The sequence below is a fragment of the Salvia splendens genome, chromosome 4 (assembly GCF_004379255.2).
Source record: "Salvia splendens isolate huo1 chromosome 4, SspV2, whole genome shotgun sequence".
Lineage (NCBI taxonomy): Eukaryota > Viridiplantae > Streptophyta > Magnoliopsida > Lamiales > Lamiaceae > Salvia > Salvia splendens.
In genome coordinates, this window is record NC_056035.1 from 5,111,713 (window position 1) to 5,128,232 (window position 16,520).

The following is a 16,520-nucleotide window of genomic DNA, read 5'->3' on the forward strand; positions in this document are numbered from 1 at the left end:
GGCATTTTACAAAGCAGGGGGATCCCACCCATAAAATGCTTCAAAGTTAATGAAGCATTGAAATTTGTAAAAATGGTCGAATTAGTTTTACAACTTGTCTCAAATTCATGCCATTTTTTTTATTCTTTTTCAGTTTCATATCATTATCCAAAATTCTTTACTAAAGCTCAAGGAGAACTCCAAAATCCTTGCTCCTATAGTCATATATTCTTTTGGTTTGAATATATGATGAATTTTTACTGGTAATTTCAATCCCGTATGAAGTTTAAATTATACTCCCTCCGTCCCGGGCTACTCGCTCATTTCCTTTTCGGCTCGGAGATTAAGGAATGAGTGTATAGGAAAGTAAAAAATGACGGCTGTAGGTGAAATTTTTTACTAAAAATAGAAAGAGTGCAAGTAACTTGGGACGCCCAAAAAGGAAATAAGTGCGAGTAGTGCGGGACGGAGGGAGTAACTAATTAAGTTTAGTAATATCCAATTAAAATTTATTTATCTTTAATGGAAATTTATTAAGTTTGATTTAAAACTAAAAAAGTTCTAATTTGGATCAATTATACGTATAATTAAATCGTGTGAACACACTGGGTTAATAACTTAATACTATGACACTTTTTGACCCCTAACGACATGTAGACAATGTACTTTAATACGGTTATTTCCTACGTACCGTGTCAAAAGTAGTTAAAACAATTCACCTTTAAATTAAGAGGGAACATTATTTTTGGTCTACGAACTTTGTCAAAGTATTATTTTAGGTCCGTGAACTTTGAGTTAGTATCATTTGAGGTACTTTTTACTATTTCCAAGTTTTTTGGACTAAAATACCCTCAATACCTTAAAGTGTATATATTTTTAATAAATTTATCATATACTCATATTTTTTTATAAATATCTTTACAATATATTTTTGACAAATTTTCTAAATATAATTTGACCTTAAATATTATCACTTAATTTTGTGACATGCAAGTAAAATTGCTTCTTTAATTTTTTATATTAATTTATTTAAAAAATTGAATAAAGAACTTTCTTTAATAATAAAAAATTGAATAAAGATCTTTTTATAAATATCTTTACAATATATTTTTGACAAATTTTCTAAATATAATTTGACCTTCAATATTATCATTTAATTTTGTGACATGCAAGAAAAGATCTTTATTCAATTTTTTATTGTTAAAGAAAAGTTCTTTATTCAATTTAAAAAAAATTAATATAAAAAATTGAAGAAGCAATTTTACTTGCATGTCACAAAATTAAGTGATAATATTTAAGGTCAAATTATATTTAGAAAATTTGTCAAAAATATATTGTAAAAATATTTATAAAAAATTATGAGTATATGATAAATTTATTAAAAATATATACACTTTAAGGTATTGAGGGTATTTTCATCCAAAAAAACTTGGAAATAGTAAAAAGTACCTCAAATGATACCAACTCAAAGTTCATAGACCTAAAATGATATTTTCAAAGTTCACGGACCTAAAATGATACTTTCACAAAGTTCGTGGACAAAAAATGATGTTTCCTCTTAAATTAAATAAGAGTTAAACAGAATAGATCAAAACCAGCAATCTTGACCACAGCAATATACAATTTTAATGTGTTGAAAAATTCAATAAATTAATAAAGTTTACGTGTGTCGGAATATTCACAAAGACCATTGGATCACCTGATTTGAAAATTCTTCAGCTGAATATTTCTATTATTGAAATAGTTTCCTCATCTCTTATATATACTGCAACCTATATTTGCATTCTTCATCATTAGCTAACTAACTAAATCTGTCACACACACTCACAAAAAAAGAAACATGAAGTTTGGTAATGAATTTGCTTCACAAATGGTGCCAGAATGGCAAGCAGCCTACACAGATTATAAATTCTTGAAAAGTCTTATAAAAGAGATCCAAGTTTTCAAGCAAAGAAACAGACCGGCCAAACCGGCTGGTCCGAGGCGAACCCAAACTCTTTACAGAGCCTTCAGTGGCCTAACACAGAGGGTGAACACCCCAAGCTCTCATCAGGCTGCAGCTGACATTGAGAGTCAAGCCATTCTGGTGCAAAACGTGAGGCGAGAAGGCGAGGAGCGTTCAGAAACGATGTTTCTGATGGCTGCAGATGAAGGAGGGGAGTACGAGATGGTCTATTTCAGAAGGCTGGATGATGAGTTCAATAAGGTGTTGAAGTTTTATAGGCTGAAAGTTGATGAGGTGATGAAGGAGGCTGCTGAGTTGAACAAGCAGATGGAGGCATTTATCGCGTTTCGTGTGAAGGTGGAGCATCCACAAGGCTGGACTAATAGTGTGGAGGAGACCACTCAGCTTGCCTCAGATACTGCTGCTTCTTCAGCTGCATTGTTTGCCAACACTCCCTCTGCTGTCAGAGCAAGCAGTGAGTTTTCTACTATATCTTGGTTGTTTTCAGACAAGATATGTCTCTGTGTGTTTCATGTTAGAATACTACTAATAATAAGTTATGTACTAATGCTTGGTTGTTTTCTGACAATATCTGTGTATTTGTGTGTGTTTCATGTTGAGAGTGCTAATGATTAGGTGTTTTGATGATGCAGGAAGAGTTCCGATGGCTGTTATAGATGAAGAAGGCTGGATACCCGGCCATGGGCCGTCTGATAAATCAGAGGCTGATAGGAGAGAAGGAAGTGTTGAGATGAAGGCGGTGAATGTTATCAAGGCGAAAAGGCCAGCGCCTCTGGAGGTTCTTAAACAGGTTAAGTTTAACACGACTCAAGAAACACCTCGCTCGACAATCAAAGGATTCCTCAATCTTCCCAACCAGGCAGATTTGAAGTTCACTAAGGATAACTTGAGGAAAGCAGAAGATCAGCTTAAGAGGGCTTTTGTTGGATTCTATCAGAAGCTCAGGCTTCTCAAAAGCTACAGGTATATACACAACTTTTAGACAGATATTTTTAATGTTGGTGGTGTTTGTTATATTCACATACTATTTGTGTAATTGGAACAGTTTTCTGAATATTATGGCATTTTCAAAGATCATGAAGAAATATGATAAGGTTGCAGAAAGAAGTGCATCAAAATCATACATGAGAATGGTTGATAATTCCTATTTGGGCAGTTCTGATGAGGTACAAAAAACATTCACAATTCCGATTTTTAATGTAGATATTGCATATGAAATAAGGAGGTTATTGTGTTATTATAGGTGAGCAAGCTGTTGGAGAGGGTAGAAGCCACCTTCATCAAGCATTTCTCTAACTCAAACCGAAGCAAAGGAATGAACATCTTGAGGCCTAAAAGAAAGAGGGAAACACACAGAATTACATTCTCTACGGGTAAGACATTCGACGTTTTCTGTCTCAAGCTCAAATTTTCTTCTCAGAAGTGAAAAATAACAGGCATGAGATCTTTGTCCTGCAGGATTTCTATTTGGTTGCACAGTTGCTCTTATTGTAGCACTGATTCTGATCGTTCGTGCACGTAAAATACTCGACAAACAAGGTAGAGTGATCTACATGGAAACCATGTTTCCCCTCTATAGGTAAGAAAAATCAAACCTCTTCAACATCACTCCATTTTCTTTTAATTTATATCAACATGTCACTAAGCTGAATGAATTTGTGTCACAGTTTGTTCGGGTTCATTGTTCTCCACATGATAATGTATGCTGCAAACGTGTACTTCTGGAGGCGGTATCGAGTAAATTATACCTTCATATTTGGATTCAAGGAAGGAACAGACCTAGGATACAGAGAGGTTCTGCTTCTTGGATTCAGTTTGAGTGTGTTGGCTCTAGCAAGTGTTCTTGCGAATCTCGACATGGAAATGGATCCAATCACAGCTGACTACAAACCTATTACAGAACTACTTCCTCTTGGATTAGTTGTGGTAATAATCTTAACCATAATTATATTTAATGAAATATTCATATCTTGAAGATTAAACATTTCTCATATTTTTGTGCAGCTTGTGTTTGTGATTATGCTGTGCCCTCTCAACATCTTGTACCGTTCGAGCCGCTATTTTCTACTCGTCTGCGCCTTCCACTCCCTCTTAGCTCCTCTTTATAAGGTAAGAAGAAACATAAGATCTTGTGATTGATTGATTAAACTAACATAGTGATGCACACTATTCTTACAAACATATTTTTGTGTGTTTCTTGAAGGTTACATTGCCAGATTTCTTCCTAGCAGACCAGCTAACAAGTCAAGTTCAAGCTCTAAGAAGTCTAGAGTTCTACATCTGCTACTACGGTTGGGGAGACTACAAACACAGGCAAAGCAACTGCAAATCCAACGATGTTTTCAACACCTTCTCCTTCATCATCGCTGGAGTCCCATACGTATGGCGCCTCCTGCAGTGTCTGCGTCGCCTCTATGACGAAAGAGATCCTCATCAGGGCTACAACGGGGTGAAATATCTGGCGACGATCCTAGCAGTCTGCGCTAGAACAGCCTACACCCTCAACGGAGGGGCTACCTGGAAGATCATAGCATGGATAACCTCAATCATAGCAACGATCCTCAGCACGTATTGGGACATTGTCGTGGACTGGGGGCTGCTTCAAAGCAAATCCAAGAACAGATGGTTGAGAGACAAGCTGCTTGTCCCACACAAGAGTGTCTACTTTGTAGCCATTGTAAGAACACCACTAATTTTGTAGAAGCAGATTTTTGGTGCATAGTTAAGAATGATCATTTCCTTGCAGATTTTGAATGTGTTGCTGAGATTAGCATGGATGCAGACTGTGATGAGGTTCACTGTTTTCTCACTGCATAGGCAGACAATGGTTACACTCGTGGCTTCTCTAGAGATCCTTCGTCGCGGTCTCTGGAACTTCTTCAGGTAATTACAATCTTCAAATTTTGAATTGATGGATTTAGTTCTGCTAATAAATAGTATGAATCGTGTAATGAAATCTGTTTGATATGCAGGCTGGAGAACGAACATCTCAACAACGTTGGCAAATTCCGAGCTTTCAAATCAGTGCCATTACCGTTCAATTACGATGAAGATGGAGATAAAGATGAGTAAAAATGCAGCTGCAAGATTTGTATACAAGTTAAGAACAAGAATGAAAATTTTGAACTAGTGTCCTATTCTTTTGATCTTTTACACATTCCAAATTGTAATCTCTTTAATTCACATTTGCATAATATCAAATGCTTTTATAAACTAGTGATTTCATTTTCAAAGAACACAGCCATGCTTGATGACAAACTTCAATACTTCCAAACCAAAACACAGCATGAAAATGACAGCAAAGGACACAAAGATAAAGATCTCAGACATTAATAATTGCCACTTTCTATAATACCCCTACTACAAAATAATGATGATTTCATTTACTCCATATAGTACTACTGACAAAATTAACATTCCACCAATTTATCTATCCCACAGGCACGAGGCATATCCTAGAAAATATCATAAGTATACTCAACTAAGTGACTAACCATACTTCTTCTTTTTAGCTTTTTAAATAGGTGAAAAAAGTGTATCTATATCTAGAACAAATAAATAGTGGGCATCCTATAATCTAGAAGCTCTGAAACCACCCAAAAAAAACTGCAGTAAAAAATCATGGAATGCTTCTTCTACTCAAGTTATATGTGACATCAAATCTTGAAATCTAATAGTCCAAATCATAATTGAAGTTTGTACAATCACGAACGGAGGTAGCTCATAGCTAGCATGGGCAAATGCCCCACCTCAAATTTCACCATACACATATATATAAATTATATGATAAAATTAATTTATTTTAATTTCTCACTATTTGCCCCTCTTAAAACTCTTAAATTTTGTCTATGTATAATTTTGCCCCTCTCTCTATATAAATTCTTGGCTCAATCCTTTTATACAATATATAAAGTTCGAAAAAAATTAAAAAATAAAAAATAAAACTCAAGCAACGTCTATCTAATTTTGGTTTGAATATATGATGCATTTACAACATTACACTGATCATTAATTTCAAGTTCATGATACCGTTCCACCATGGTTGAGTCGTTTTTCCATTTTGGGAAGTTCCTTCATAGTTGAATCATTTCACGGTAGTTTTTCCACATTCATCTCCAACCAAACAACTCTGAACATATTGAAATCGTGAAATCTTGCTTCTTTAATCTGTGGTTAGAGAACTTGAATCTTGCTGCTTTACGAAATCAGAGATAAAACCATGAGACTTATATACTAGTTTCAGTTTTATCTTGACACCGATGTGGGACAGTTATATTTAACACGCCCCCTCACGTGTGGGCCGGAAAGGACATCGGTCTTCCATCACGTGGGTAGGCAATGCAAGAGAAACCATCATCGATGTGGGCCGGAAAGGACATCGGTCTTCCACTCGTGAGATAGATAAGAGATAAAGAGAAAACCATCATCGACTTGGGCCCGCTCTGATACCATATTAGAAATGGACCACTCACCCCTTAAAAGGCCTTATAAGGGGGAGGGTTATCCACACTTATATAGATTAGATGGGATCTTCACCAAGTCGATGTGGGACAGAATTTAGAGGATTTAACAGAAACTACCATATTCCTTGTGATGTTTTAATTTTGTGTGTGTTTGATGTTACAAGTCTATACGGCTATTTTTAAATGTTATCTTTATTTCCTAGTCTTAAATTAAGTTGATGGGAGTCATCGGAAACTTGAAAAGGGATGTCTCTCTCGAGCGTCGGATTGTTTACCAATCTGTATTTCTGTTTCTTCTGTTCCTCCTCTTGTATTCTTGCCTTTTAACTCTACATAAAACAATTTAGTAGTACTTGAAATAAAGACTGGTACGGAAAAATCTAAACACTAGTAAAAAATATACAATTTGGTGATGCTCTCAGGCCCACCAAAAGTTGGGCTGTATAGCTGCTGTACAAGGCCCAATATCAGTTATGTTACTATATGATTGCAAGATTTTGTTACATTCGAAATTTATATGCAAGTGGATTCATTTATTCGAATATAGAAAAATAAACGGTAAATTAATCTACTTTTGACTTACTAGACTTTAGTTTTGGGCTTTGGAGGGTAGTAAATGAATCATCATCCACATCACGTTTTTATAGTGAGATTACGTGTTGAAACATCACATAATTTAGATTAGTTCTTTATTTACAAACTCTGGTTGATAGCATCTAAAATTATAGTAAGAAATTATAAATCCATGTGGTCCAACCGTGCTATTATTATTTTCACAAATTACTAGCATGAAAAAGACCAAATTATATATTTAAGCATTTATTTTATCCACGTGAGATCTCAGGCAACGGAACCATCAATCAAAAGATGATTGTGAAATATCCAAAGCATGGTCGATTGAATTATGGGACATTTAGAACTATGGCAAATCAATTTTGACTTGAGGAAACACGATTAAATGCAGTTGATTTCCGACGAGACGAAGAGAAATAGTAGTACTATAGAAATGGACCCTATATTGTTACATGTCACCAAATTTTCCCTTTGTTAATTTATTACAAGTCACATGCAGTCGTATACTTTTTGCTACGCGTACATTTAGTCATTTAGAGAGTGAACTTAAAATATTTCAAGTACAACAACACCACTTTTCTTAGAGAAGGTATTTAGTTGGGTAAATTGCTTTAAAAGTCGTCAACTTTGCAAATAGTTTGGTATTTCCCGTAAACTTTAAAAGTTGCATGAAAAGTCATGAACTTTACATTTGGGGGCCGATTTCCAGTGTCGGGTATTCCGGCCATCCGGGAATTGTGAGGTGGAGGAATCGCCACCCTACCTATGGAGGAAACACGATGGGATTGTAGATTGACGAATCGCGACCAGTTACATGTCGCAATGGAGAAGAAAGAGTTGAAATCTCGACGGGAATTGAGATTTCTGTCACAGAGAGAAGAGACATAAACCCTAAATTGATATATATTTTAATTTAATTGAAACTAAAAAACGACGTCGTTTTATTGTTCTGCCGGAGATTTTGCCATGTCACGCCTCCGGCGAGCCACGTAGGATTAGTTTTTGCCGGAAATGTACCGGGTCGGGTCGTACGGGAAATTTGCAACACTTGGTAAAGTTCATGACTTTTCATGCAACTTTTAAAGTTTACGGGAAATACCAAACTATTTGCAAAGTTGACGACTTTTGAAGCAATTTACCCTATTTAGTTCAATTCTATCTACATTTGGTATAATATATTACTATATAATTATCATGATAAAATGTCTTTAGTGTATGAGTGGAGTTATAATCCAACGTGTGACAGATCAAATTGTGAGTTGTGTGGACGACTCGAAAGGAAAGTCAAATCTCTAATAACTAAAATTAAAATTGTGATAGTTATATTATGGCATGTAAATGTGTAATTATGTATTATGCTCTAATTAAACAGTTGCTAAGTGTTATAGATCATCATTACTCAATCTTATTAATCCGTACGTGAGTTTGGAGATGTCCATAATTATATAGTTAAAGAGTTCACCCACAACTTACTAGACATTAATTTAGTCTACATCATATTATTAAATGTATGAAAAGATGGATACGATAGGCCAGCTGCTACATCACATGTAGCCATATTGTACTTCTCCTTAAATTGGTTATAATTAAAAACCTCCAAATTATATTTGCTACTTTTGCAACATAAAATATACGCCAAGAAATAGTATTACTAACAATTAGCAAATGGGAATTGTTATTATGGAAATATTTACAATAAATAGTGCCCACAACACTATAATGTAAGTTGACAGCTTTTGAAAATTCTCTTGATATACAATCAGTGTATATTAATTGGTAAGTTATATATACTACTCCATCCAAAGTATTTATTTATTCAGATTATTAATTCAAAACAACCACTATTCCACTAGCAATGGTGGTGATATCTTATAGTAGTAGTATTATTTGGTAAATATTTTGTCAGAAATATGATAGCCACACCACACGCAACATAGTTATATTAACTTTTAGAATCGACACCAATAAATTTGCTTGTCAAGAATTACTTTAGTTACTACTTTTTACCGGTACCTGTAAATGTTTGGAAGGACTCATTTAAGGCTTGATGATCTGACTACTTTGATGGAGTATTAATTATATTCTGGAAAAATATCAAAGCAATGTTTGTTTGTACATTATCATTTCAAAGTAAATAACACATTAAGTAGGATGGCAGCCAATGGGATCATGAATCTTGAAGAAGTATGTGGTTGTAAATTGTAGTAATAGGCAGGATTAATGTCATGATTTATGAAGGTGAGCCCTAGCGTCAATCAAAGTCGACAATGTGATAATTTTGTATCTTTGGTGGGTCATCAATATTTATCTCATTATATTACCACCATATGGAGTATCATATACTACTAAAGATGTTAGTATAGCTAATTAAATACATATAATTAAATGTCTGAGAAAAGGGGGAAATAAGCCTTGTTCACAAATTCACAATCACATCCAAAGAAATTCTATTTTTGGTTATTTACCGTGTGTGAGGGGGGTATCCGAACTAAGCGGGAGACTAGCTCTATTTAAAGAAAATAGACGGTGCAATAAGAGCATCCACAGTGGGGCGCCTTAAAGCCCGCCCTATGCACCACCACGTCAGGATTTTATCCTCCTCCCCTTCCACCTGCAGTGGGTCGCCCTAAGCATTTTACTATTGTTTTGTTAATTAATTTAAATATTTTCAAATATATAAATGCAAACTTAGAAAAAACACAACGATTAACTAAGAACGGCAAAAAATTCATTGATTATAAAAAAAAGTTACACGGGTTAGAAATAAAAAAAATTGACTATCCTACAAAAGCCCCAACTTCCGGCTCAACTCGTCGATCAACCTCTGGAGGAATTCGGCTCTGGCCGGATCCGTAATTTGAGAGTTTAAAAGTTAATCGAAAAGTTACAAATGAAAAGTGAAGTTGGGGTATATATATAACAAATTTTTCGAATTAAAAAAAAAAACTAAAACGCGTTGCATCGTCCGCGGCGCTCACAGTGAGCCACAGTGGCGGACGATAGCAGGCCTGATGTATCGGGCGGGTTATCGTCCGCCCCACTGTATATGGCCTAAGAATGACTCTGAATAAGAAAATCCATTTTACATTTTTACTGTATTAGTTTTTTGGTATTGAAATTTTGTACTCCAAAGTTGAATTGCCATCTCATTTATAACCTTCTATGAGAGAGGAATAGAGGAGAAGATTTGTCGATTTAATGGGACGTTTAGTTTTATGTAACCTTTTTTTCTTTGGATCTCCTTCATTTTTCTTTGGGCTTTAACTAGACTTAGCTCATTATTTTATTTTGTGAAAGAAATAGAAATTAGAGACCCATAGAGCCAACAATTTGATAGACAAATGAAAATAAAAGATACCTTTCCATCAACGAATATCACGTATCTCACTTTGATCTAGCACAAAATTTTAAAAATATGAAAGTGAATCCTACTTTTATATTATAATAATATTAATTTTATAATAAAATATGAAGGATATGTATCAAAAATAATAAAAATAAAATAAAACATTTAATTGATATTTTTAAATGATACTGTAGTACTCCTACTTGATATAAAATATTTAATAATGGACGAAGTAAGTATTTGGAAGTTAGCGAGGGAGGAGGTAGACGGAGATCAATGAGGGAAAGAAAAGCTTAGCCAACTTTCACCTCAACTATTATTTTCATTTTTCTTCTTTACAAAAAGTACCACAGACTTTTTATTTATTGGTATAACTCACGATTCAGAACGGCAGAACCTGTTTTTCAGAAACAAATTAAGAAACATGTCTAGTAGTACTTACTAATTTACTCCATTTTCCCAAGATATTCAATTATTTTTTGTCCATGAACAAATTAAGACCCTTTCAAAATAAACATAAAATAAAATGTACTCCAAGTTACCCTAGATATTCAATTTTTTTTTGTCCATGAACAAATCAAGACCCTTTCAAAATAAACATAAAATAAAATGTACTCCCTACTTGTCTTCATGGAACAACTACATCTAATAACTATTTCGATAATGGTAATATAAAATATACAAAAATTGTGAATTGAAACATGACATTTTTGGTATTAGAAGTTAAGAAATAAATCTACCGACGCACAGAAAGAAACACTAGATGTAATAAATATTTTTGTCGAATATGTTTATGACTGCATGTTTGTAATAATTAGTATAAGCTGACACGGACATTAATATTATTACAAAACCTAATATATAAAATTCACCCGACTCAACCTTTATCCTCAGATTTAATGAGAGTTTTAACTAAGAACTTTTTTACTCAACGGTTCAATTACAATATAGAACTGTTTGGAACCTACATTATTAATTTTGGAATACATTTTTCAACTTCCATATCATGAGAGGGTATTGAAGATTTTCAGTACTTCACTTCACTCTTTTATTTACTGCATGCATGCTCCGAATTTTTTGAAGAACTATAATAATAGCGTATGAGAAATATGAATTAATTCTGACAAGTCTGGCTGCTGAAAATTTAATATCCTTTTATAAATTTATATAATCATGAGTGGAGATACTGTTGCTGATAGATAGGGTGCATTTATTGTTGTAATTTTAGCGGATCTCATGTCTTAACTGATTATTATACTAGATTCTTCTTTTACCATTATAATTAATTTCATTGAGAGTTGAGACCCAATAAACTCAAACTTATAAAAATCTCACCAAATTAGTTGCATATAAAATAGTAGTAGTACATCAAATCACATGCAATAGTACGTAATTTTATCGAAAAAACACATGCAACCAGGGGAGCTTGGTCTCCTGCTCTAGCAAAATGCACAAAACAAAGGATGTTGTGCACGTCATAACCAATATTTGTGTATAAAAAAAATAATTTAACTTGATATAAAACAATGGAAGATTATGATAGTGCACAACTTCCCTTGTTTTGCATTTTGCCACAACAGGGGCTCGCAACCAAGGAAGGAGCTATGTGATGGCCTGGTGGGGTGGGGCCGACCACTCAGGTACTTTGATTTAAAAGGGTTATTTTAATAATTTTAAATTTTATGTTATTGTAGACTAATAATATAAATATATTTTTTGTGAATTGAGAAAAAAATCAAGCTAAAACGTGAGTGAAAAAAAGGCGTTTTCAACTAGTAGCCAGCAAGCGCAACACCTATAAGAATCAAGATAGACAACTAATTCTATACCTAAATTAAGAAAGCAGAGAACAACCAAGATCAAACAAAGACGAAAAATGGAGGCACTGCAACCCAACCCAAGCAACACATACTCTAAAGATGAAGGTCAATCACGCACCACCATCAATTTTGATCATCCAACCCCTGTAAAAAGAAAAGGCAAAAAAATAATTTACGGTTATCCAAAAAAAAAATAGAGAAAACACCTGTAAACACACCACCAACAAATGAGGTAATTATATTACGTAAGTAATCAGTCAAAGAGTTATATGATGTTGATTACACGATCTTCAATTCTATATATATATTGTCAGCCTCCATAATATACATATATATAGTGTCTCTATATATATCTCTTTTATGATTTATGAAGGAATGCAGAATCCTGAAATCGATACTTTAAAGCACCAGAGTGGTAAATGATCAGTCTGACTTATTGAATCGAATCGAATCGAATCATGATCTTCTCTCCAAGTGAAAAAAATGGAGTACTATACAAATTAAAAAGAAATTAAAGCAATCAGAAAAAGAGCATTCGTTTCTGGAGAAATAATTAGTAAGTGTTTAACACATTTTAAAAGCAAAGTATGTTTACAAAAACATCTTTGATACTCCCGTTTCTTTTTATCATAGGATGCTTCTGTCCATTCCACTGAATATAATGAAATGATGCAAATCTGGAATGGAAATGAAGGCCGTTTACAACGTTTTGTTTTCATATTTAATTTTAAGTGAATAGATTCTGACCTCATTTTTGATCAATCCAGATCAATGGACCACGAATCTGCCAAATATTAATAAGGATAAGCATTTAATTAAAATGCCAATGTGTCTACTGCATATTACATGTATTGTCAAATTGATAACAATGTTTTTTGAACTTTTATTCTTACATTAATTATATGATCCACACGGATAAACAAAACAAAATCAATCTTAAAAAAAAAAAAAAAAACTCAGTACAACATTGTTAAACCGTCTTAGACGACATCCATGAATTTCAGATTACCTAAACCTCAACACACACACACACACTTATAATTATACTCCATTAAAAAACCTAGAACTTGAATTTCCCACGTTCGAATATTATTTTGTATAGTGGTCAGGCTAGAAAACTGGCGAACCCATAGGGGAATTGAAGACGTTGAGAATATTGGTCCAGTAGTTGTTACCCTTATTATCGTCGAACACAACGTTGTCGTCGTGTCCAAAGCCATCCAAGAAGCCCGGAAACCTCATCGAATCAGGCACGGTGTAAGAAGTGGAGCAATTAGGGTCTGTGATATGATGATCATGCAGCTCAACCGAATTCCCCATTATGTCCTTGTTCTGATCCTCTTGATACCCGATCAATCCCACGGCGTTCATGTTGTCGGAGAAGTTGAGTATCGACGTGGGGGACTCGAGGTTGGCGAAGAGGCTCGCCCCCGCCACGTCCTTCCTCGAACTCCTCGTCCACGTGCCTTGCCACACTTTGAGTATGTCGAGGCAAGGCGGCCGCGACGACACAAGGCCAGAGGCAGAGGCGGAGTTCATCAATTGAGAGGTGGCGAGCTGTTTTGACTCGCGCACGATCCGTGCCTCGGCTTCAAGGCGAGCGCTCTCCCACTGAGCCATGTGGCTGAGGTTGGCTATCTGCTTCGGCTGGCTGCAGCCGAGGGCGTGGTTCTTGGGCTTATGCGTGGTCGGGTCGAGCCCCATTTTCACTAGCCTTTTCTTCAAATGAGTGTTCCAGTAGTTCTTGATTTCGTTGTCGGTCCTTTTAGGCAAGTGGCTCGCTATTGCAGACCACCTAGTAAACAACAATTAAGATTAAGAAATGACTTTACAAGAAAATGAAAGACGCATAGAGATAAAGCCATTTTTGTAGCATGATTGATATTTGGACTTCAAATCTTAAACAGTGATGTACCTTAGCAATTACTCCTCACACATGGATACACATTTATGTTGCTCCTCACTCATAAACTATCTAGGCCCTACTAACTGCCTAGGGATTAATCTATCTCCTCAAATCAAATTAATTCCCTACATTTCTCTCTCTCGCTCTCTTACACTTCCTAGATTACCAAAAATGAACAGCCATCATATTCAACCAAATCATCGATGTTATAAAAAATTCTAACTAATTAATCACCTGTTTCCTAGGAGGGCGTGAAGCTGAATGATGGTCTGCTCTTCTTGTAAACTGAACTTGCCCCTCTTAATATCAGGCCTCAAATAGTTCGTCCACCGCAATCTGCAGCTCTTCCCACACCTCTGCAGCCCTATTTAATTGAAGAAAATAAACAAGCTCATCGTCATTCCATTATACATACATATATTCATATGCAACTGCATGCATATAGTAATTATAAGGGTCTTTTTGCTTGTTTTGCTAGGGTAGATAATTCATCTATCTTGCACAGTTATCTTTGGCCTAATTAAACTGCCCCTAAAAATGAACATAGACCTACCGGCTTTTGGAGGGAGAGCGCGCCAGCTGCCATGGCCGTGTTCTTGGACATATGCGAGAAGCTTCTGATCTTCTTCGGGAGTCCATGGCCCTTTCTTCAAGCCTTCCTTATCACAGCATGGGGACCGGCCCATGTTTCTTTTTTTTTCCTTTTCAAGTGATCTAGAGTAGAGATGATGTTTGATGGAGGGCTAAGCTAGATAGATCATAGATGGATGTGAGTTTGTAGCTCTCTGCGTTGTAGAATTTATACAACGATATAATACAATTTAATGCTTATGAGTACTGTGTTTATGGGATTTGGTATGAACGTGTTTATTGCTACTATTTTATTTACTTCTCAAGGGATATCAAGCTGGATTATCGAGTCATTCAAATTTATTGTTTTATTTCATTTTTTTGCTTTCCTTTAATTTGTGTGAGTTTAAAAAGAGTATACCAGGAAAAGTGGGTGGATTTAACGATATGCTGTGTGATATTTTCAGTTCGTGTCATGACTCATGTCAGGATCGATTAAAAGAGAGAGAGGAGAAAAAAAAACTAGAGTTACGAAATACTATCTTGTTACAAGAGTTTTTTGGTATATAAAAGGTAAAAAAAAGTTGCTATAGTATTATTGTTTTCACTTTCTAGCTTCCAATTTCGAAATAGGAATTTTGTGTGATTTAAGTAATTTTTGTTGTAAGTTTGACCGTTATTTTTAGGTCATCCGCAACGCGTCTCGCCCCCGCCTCGGTCTCGTCTCGGAGAGACAAGACGGCAGCGAGACGGCGATGCAGCCATCCATCTCGGTCTCTTCTCGGCGGGCGTCTCAGCCCGAAGGGTGGGTTGGCGAGACGTCTCGCCACGCGCCAGCGCCACGTGGCGAGCGTTGGCGCTAGGCGTGACGCCCACTCGCCGGCCCGCGAGTGGACGTCGTCATGCTGACTCAATAAATGATTTTTTTAATTCGATTTTAATAAAAATAAATAAATAAATAAAAATTTAAAAACGGTAATATTTTAATTTTTTATTTATTTTTATTCTATAAATACTCCTCTTTCATTCTCATTATACATACAAACACACATCTGAACGGTAATATTTTAATTTTTTATTTATTTTTATTCTATAAATACTCCTCTTTCATTCTCATTTTACATACAAACACACATCTATTCTTCTCAATTCATCTCTCTTTTCTCTCCAATTTTCATCTCACCTCTCCAATTTTCATCTCAAAATGTCCGGCGACGGAAACTCCGGCGGCTATGACTTGAACACGTTTGGCGACTGGGGGGCATGTACAATGTCTTGGGTGCTTCCGGTTCCGGTTCGTCGACGCCGGACACCCAATATCAAGCCCATCTTGCCGGAATTGAGTATATGGCAAGACAAATTGGTATTCCGCTTACAGGTGGCTTGAGTGCACCGCCACCGCCTTCGGGGGATGATTCACCGGCGGAGTAGTTTTTCAGTGTGTAATTTTTAATTTCTAGTATTTTAAATTATGTCTTTTTTATTTATTTTTTTAGATTTTAATTATGTATTTTTTTAATTATGTGTTTTTTTTTTGTTTTTTTAGAATTTTATATTGTAATTTTATTTTATTTAATTAAGTGTGTTTTTATTAATTGAATTTGTTGGAAATAAAAAAAATGAAATTGAATGAATAGTTAAGGGATGAGATGGTTAGGAGATGGAGGGATGCAAGTGTTGTCTCTTAGTTAAGAGATGTAGTGAAAAGTATAGTGGGACCCATGAATAGTTAAGAGATGAGACGGTTAAGAGACGGATAAGAGACAGCGTTGCGGATGACCTTAGTGTTCACACTCTACATTTCCATATTGGGTCCACAGAAATTTTTATTTAGGTATAATTTTCTATTTAAAAATTTTGATACAAAAGGACGTAGATGTGAACTGGCATAAGACAA

General features: G+C 35.2%; 2 protein-coding genes across 4 annotated transcripts; one reads left to right on the forward strand and one right to left on the reverse strand.

Moving 5' to 3' along the window:
• The first annotated feature begins 1,755 nt into the window (after positions 1–1,755).
• LOC121801585 (phosphate transporter PHO1 homolog 3-like) lies at positions 1,756–5,163 on the forward strand. The gene is made up of 10 exons (XM_042201105.1): positions 1,756–2,399; positions 2,578–2,908; positions 2,991–3,111; positions 3,189–3,318; positions 3,404–3,524; positions 3,613–3,871; positions 3,950–4,054; positions 4,149–4,622; positions 4,692–4,828; positions 4,918–5,163. Exons 1-10 carry the CDS (start codon positions 1,820–1,822, stop codon positions 5,015–5,017), a joined length of 2,358 nt encoding a protein of 785 aa, XP_042057039.1. The 5' UTR covers positions 1,756–1,819; the 3' UTR covers positions 5,018–5,163.
• A 6,891-nt stretch (positions 5,164–12,054) lies between these two features.
• On the reverse strand, positions 12,055–14,856 carry LOC121797881 (transcription factor MYB106-like). 3 transcript variants are annotated; one of them, XM_042196641.1, is made up of 5 exons: positions 14,607–14,856; positions 14,288–14,417; positions 13,323–13,942; positions 12,895–12,931; positions 12,055–12,291 (listed from the first exon to the last, which is right to left on the reverse strand). In XM_042196641.1, exons 1-4 carry the CDS (start codon positions 14,737–14,739, stop codon positions 12,906–12,908), a joined length of 909 nt encoding a protein of 302 aa, XP_042052575.1. In that variant the 5' UTR covers positions 14,740–14,856; the 3' UTR covers positions 12,055–12,291; positions 12,895–12,905. The 3 variants fall into 3 exon arrangements, with proteins under 3 accessions (XP_042052575.1, XP_042052576.1, XP_042052574.1); XM_042196642.1 differs by lacking the exon at positions 12,895–12,931 and having other exon boundaries at positions 14,607–14,853; XM_042196640.1 differs by lacking the exons at positions 12,055–12,291; positions 12,895–12,931 and having other exon boundaries at positions 13,128–13,942; positions 14,607–14,852.
• Positions 14,857–16,520: the final 1,664 nt, after the last annotated feature.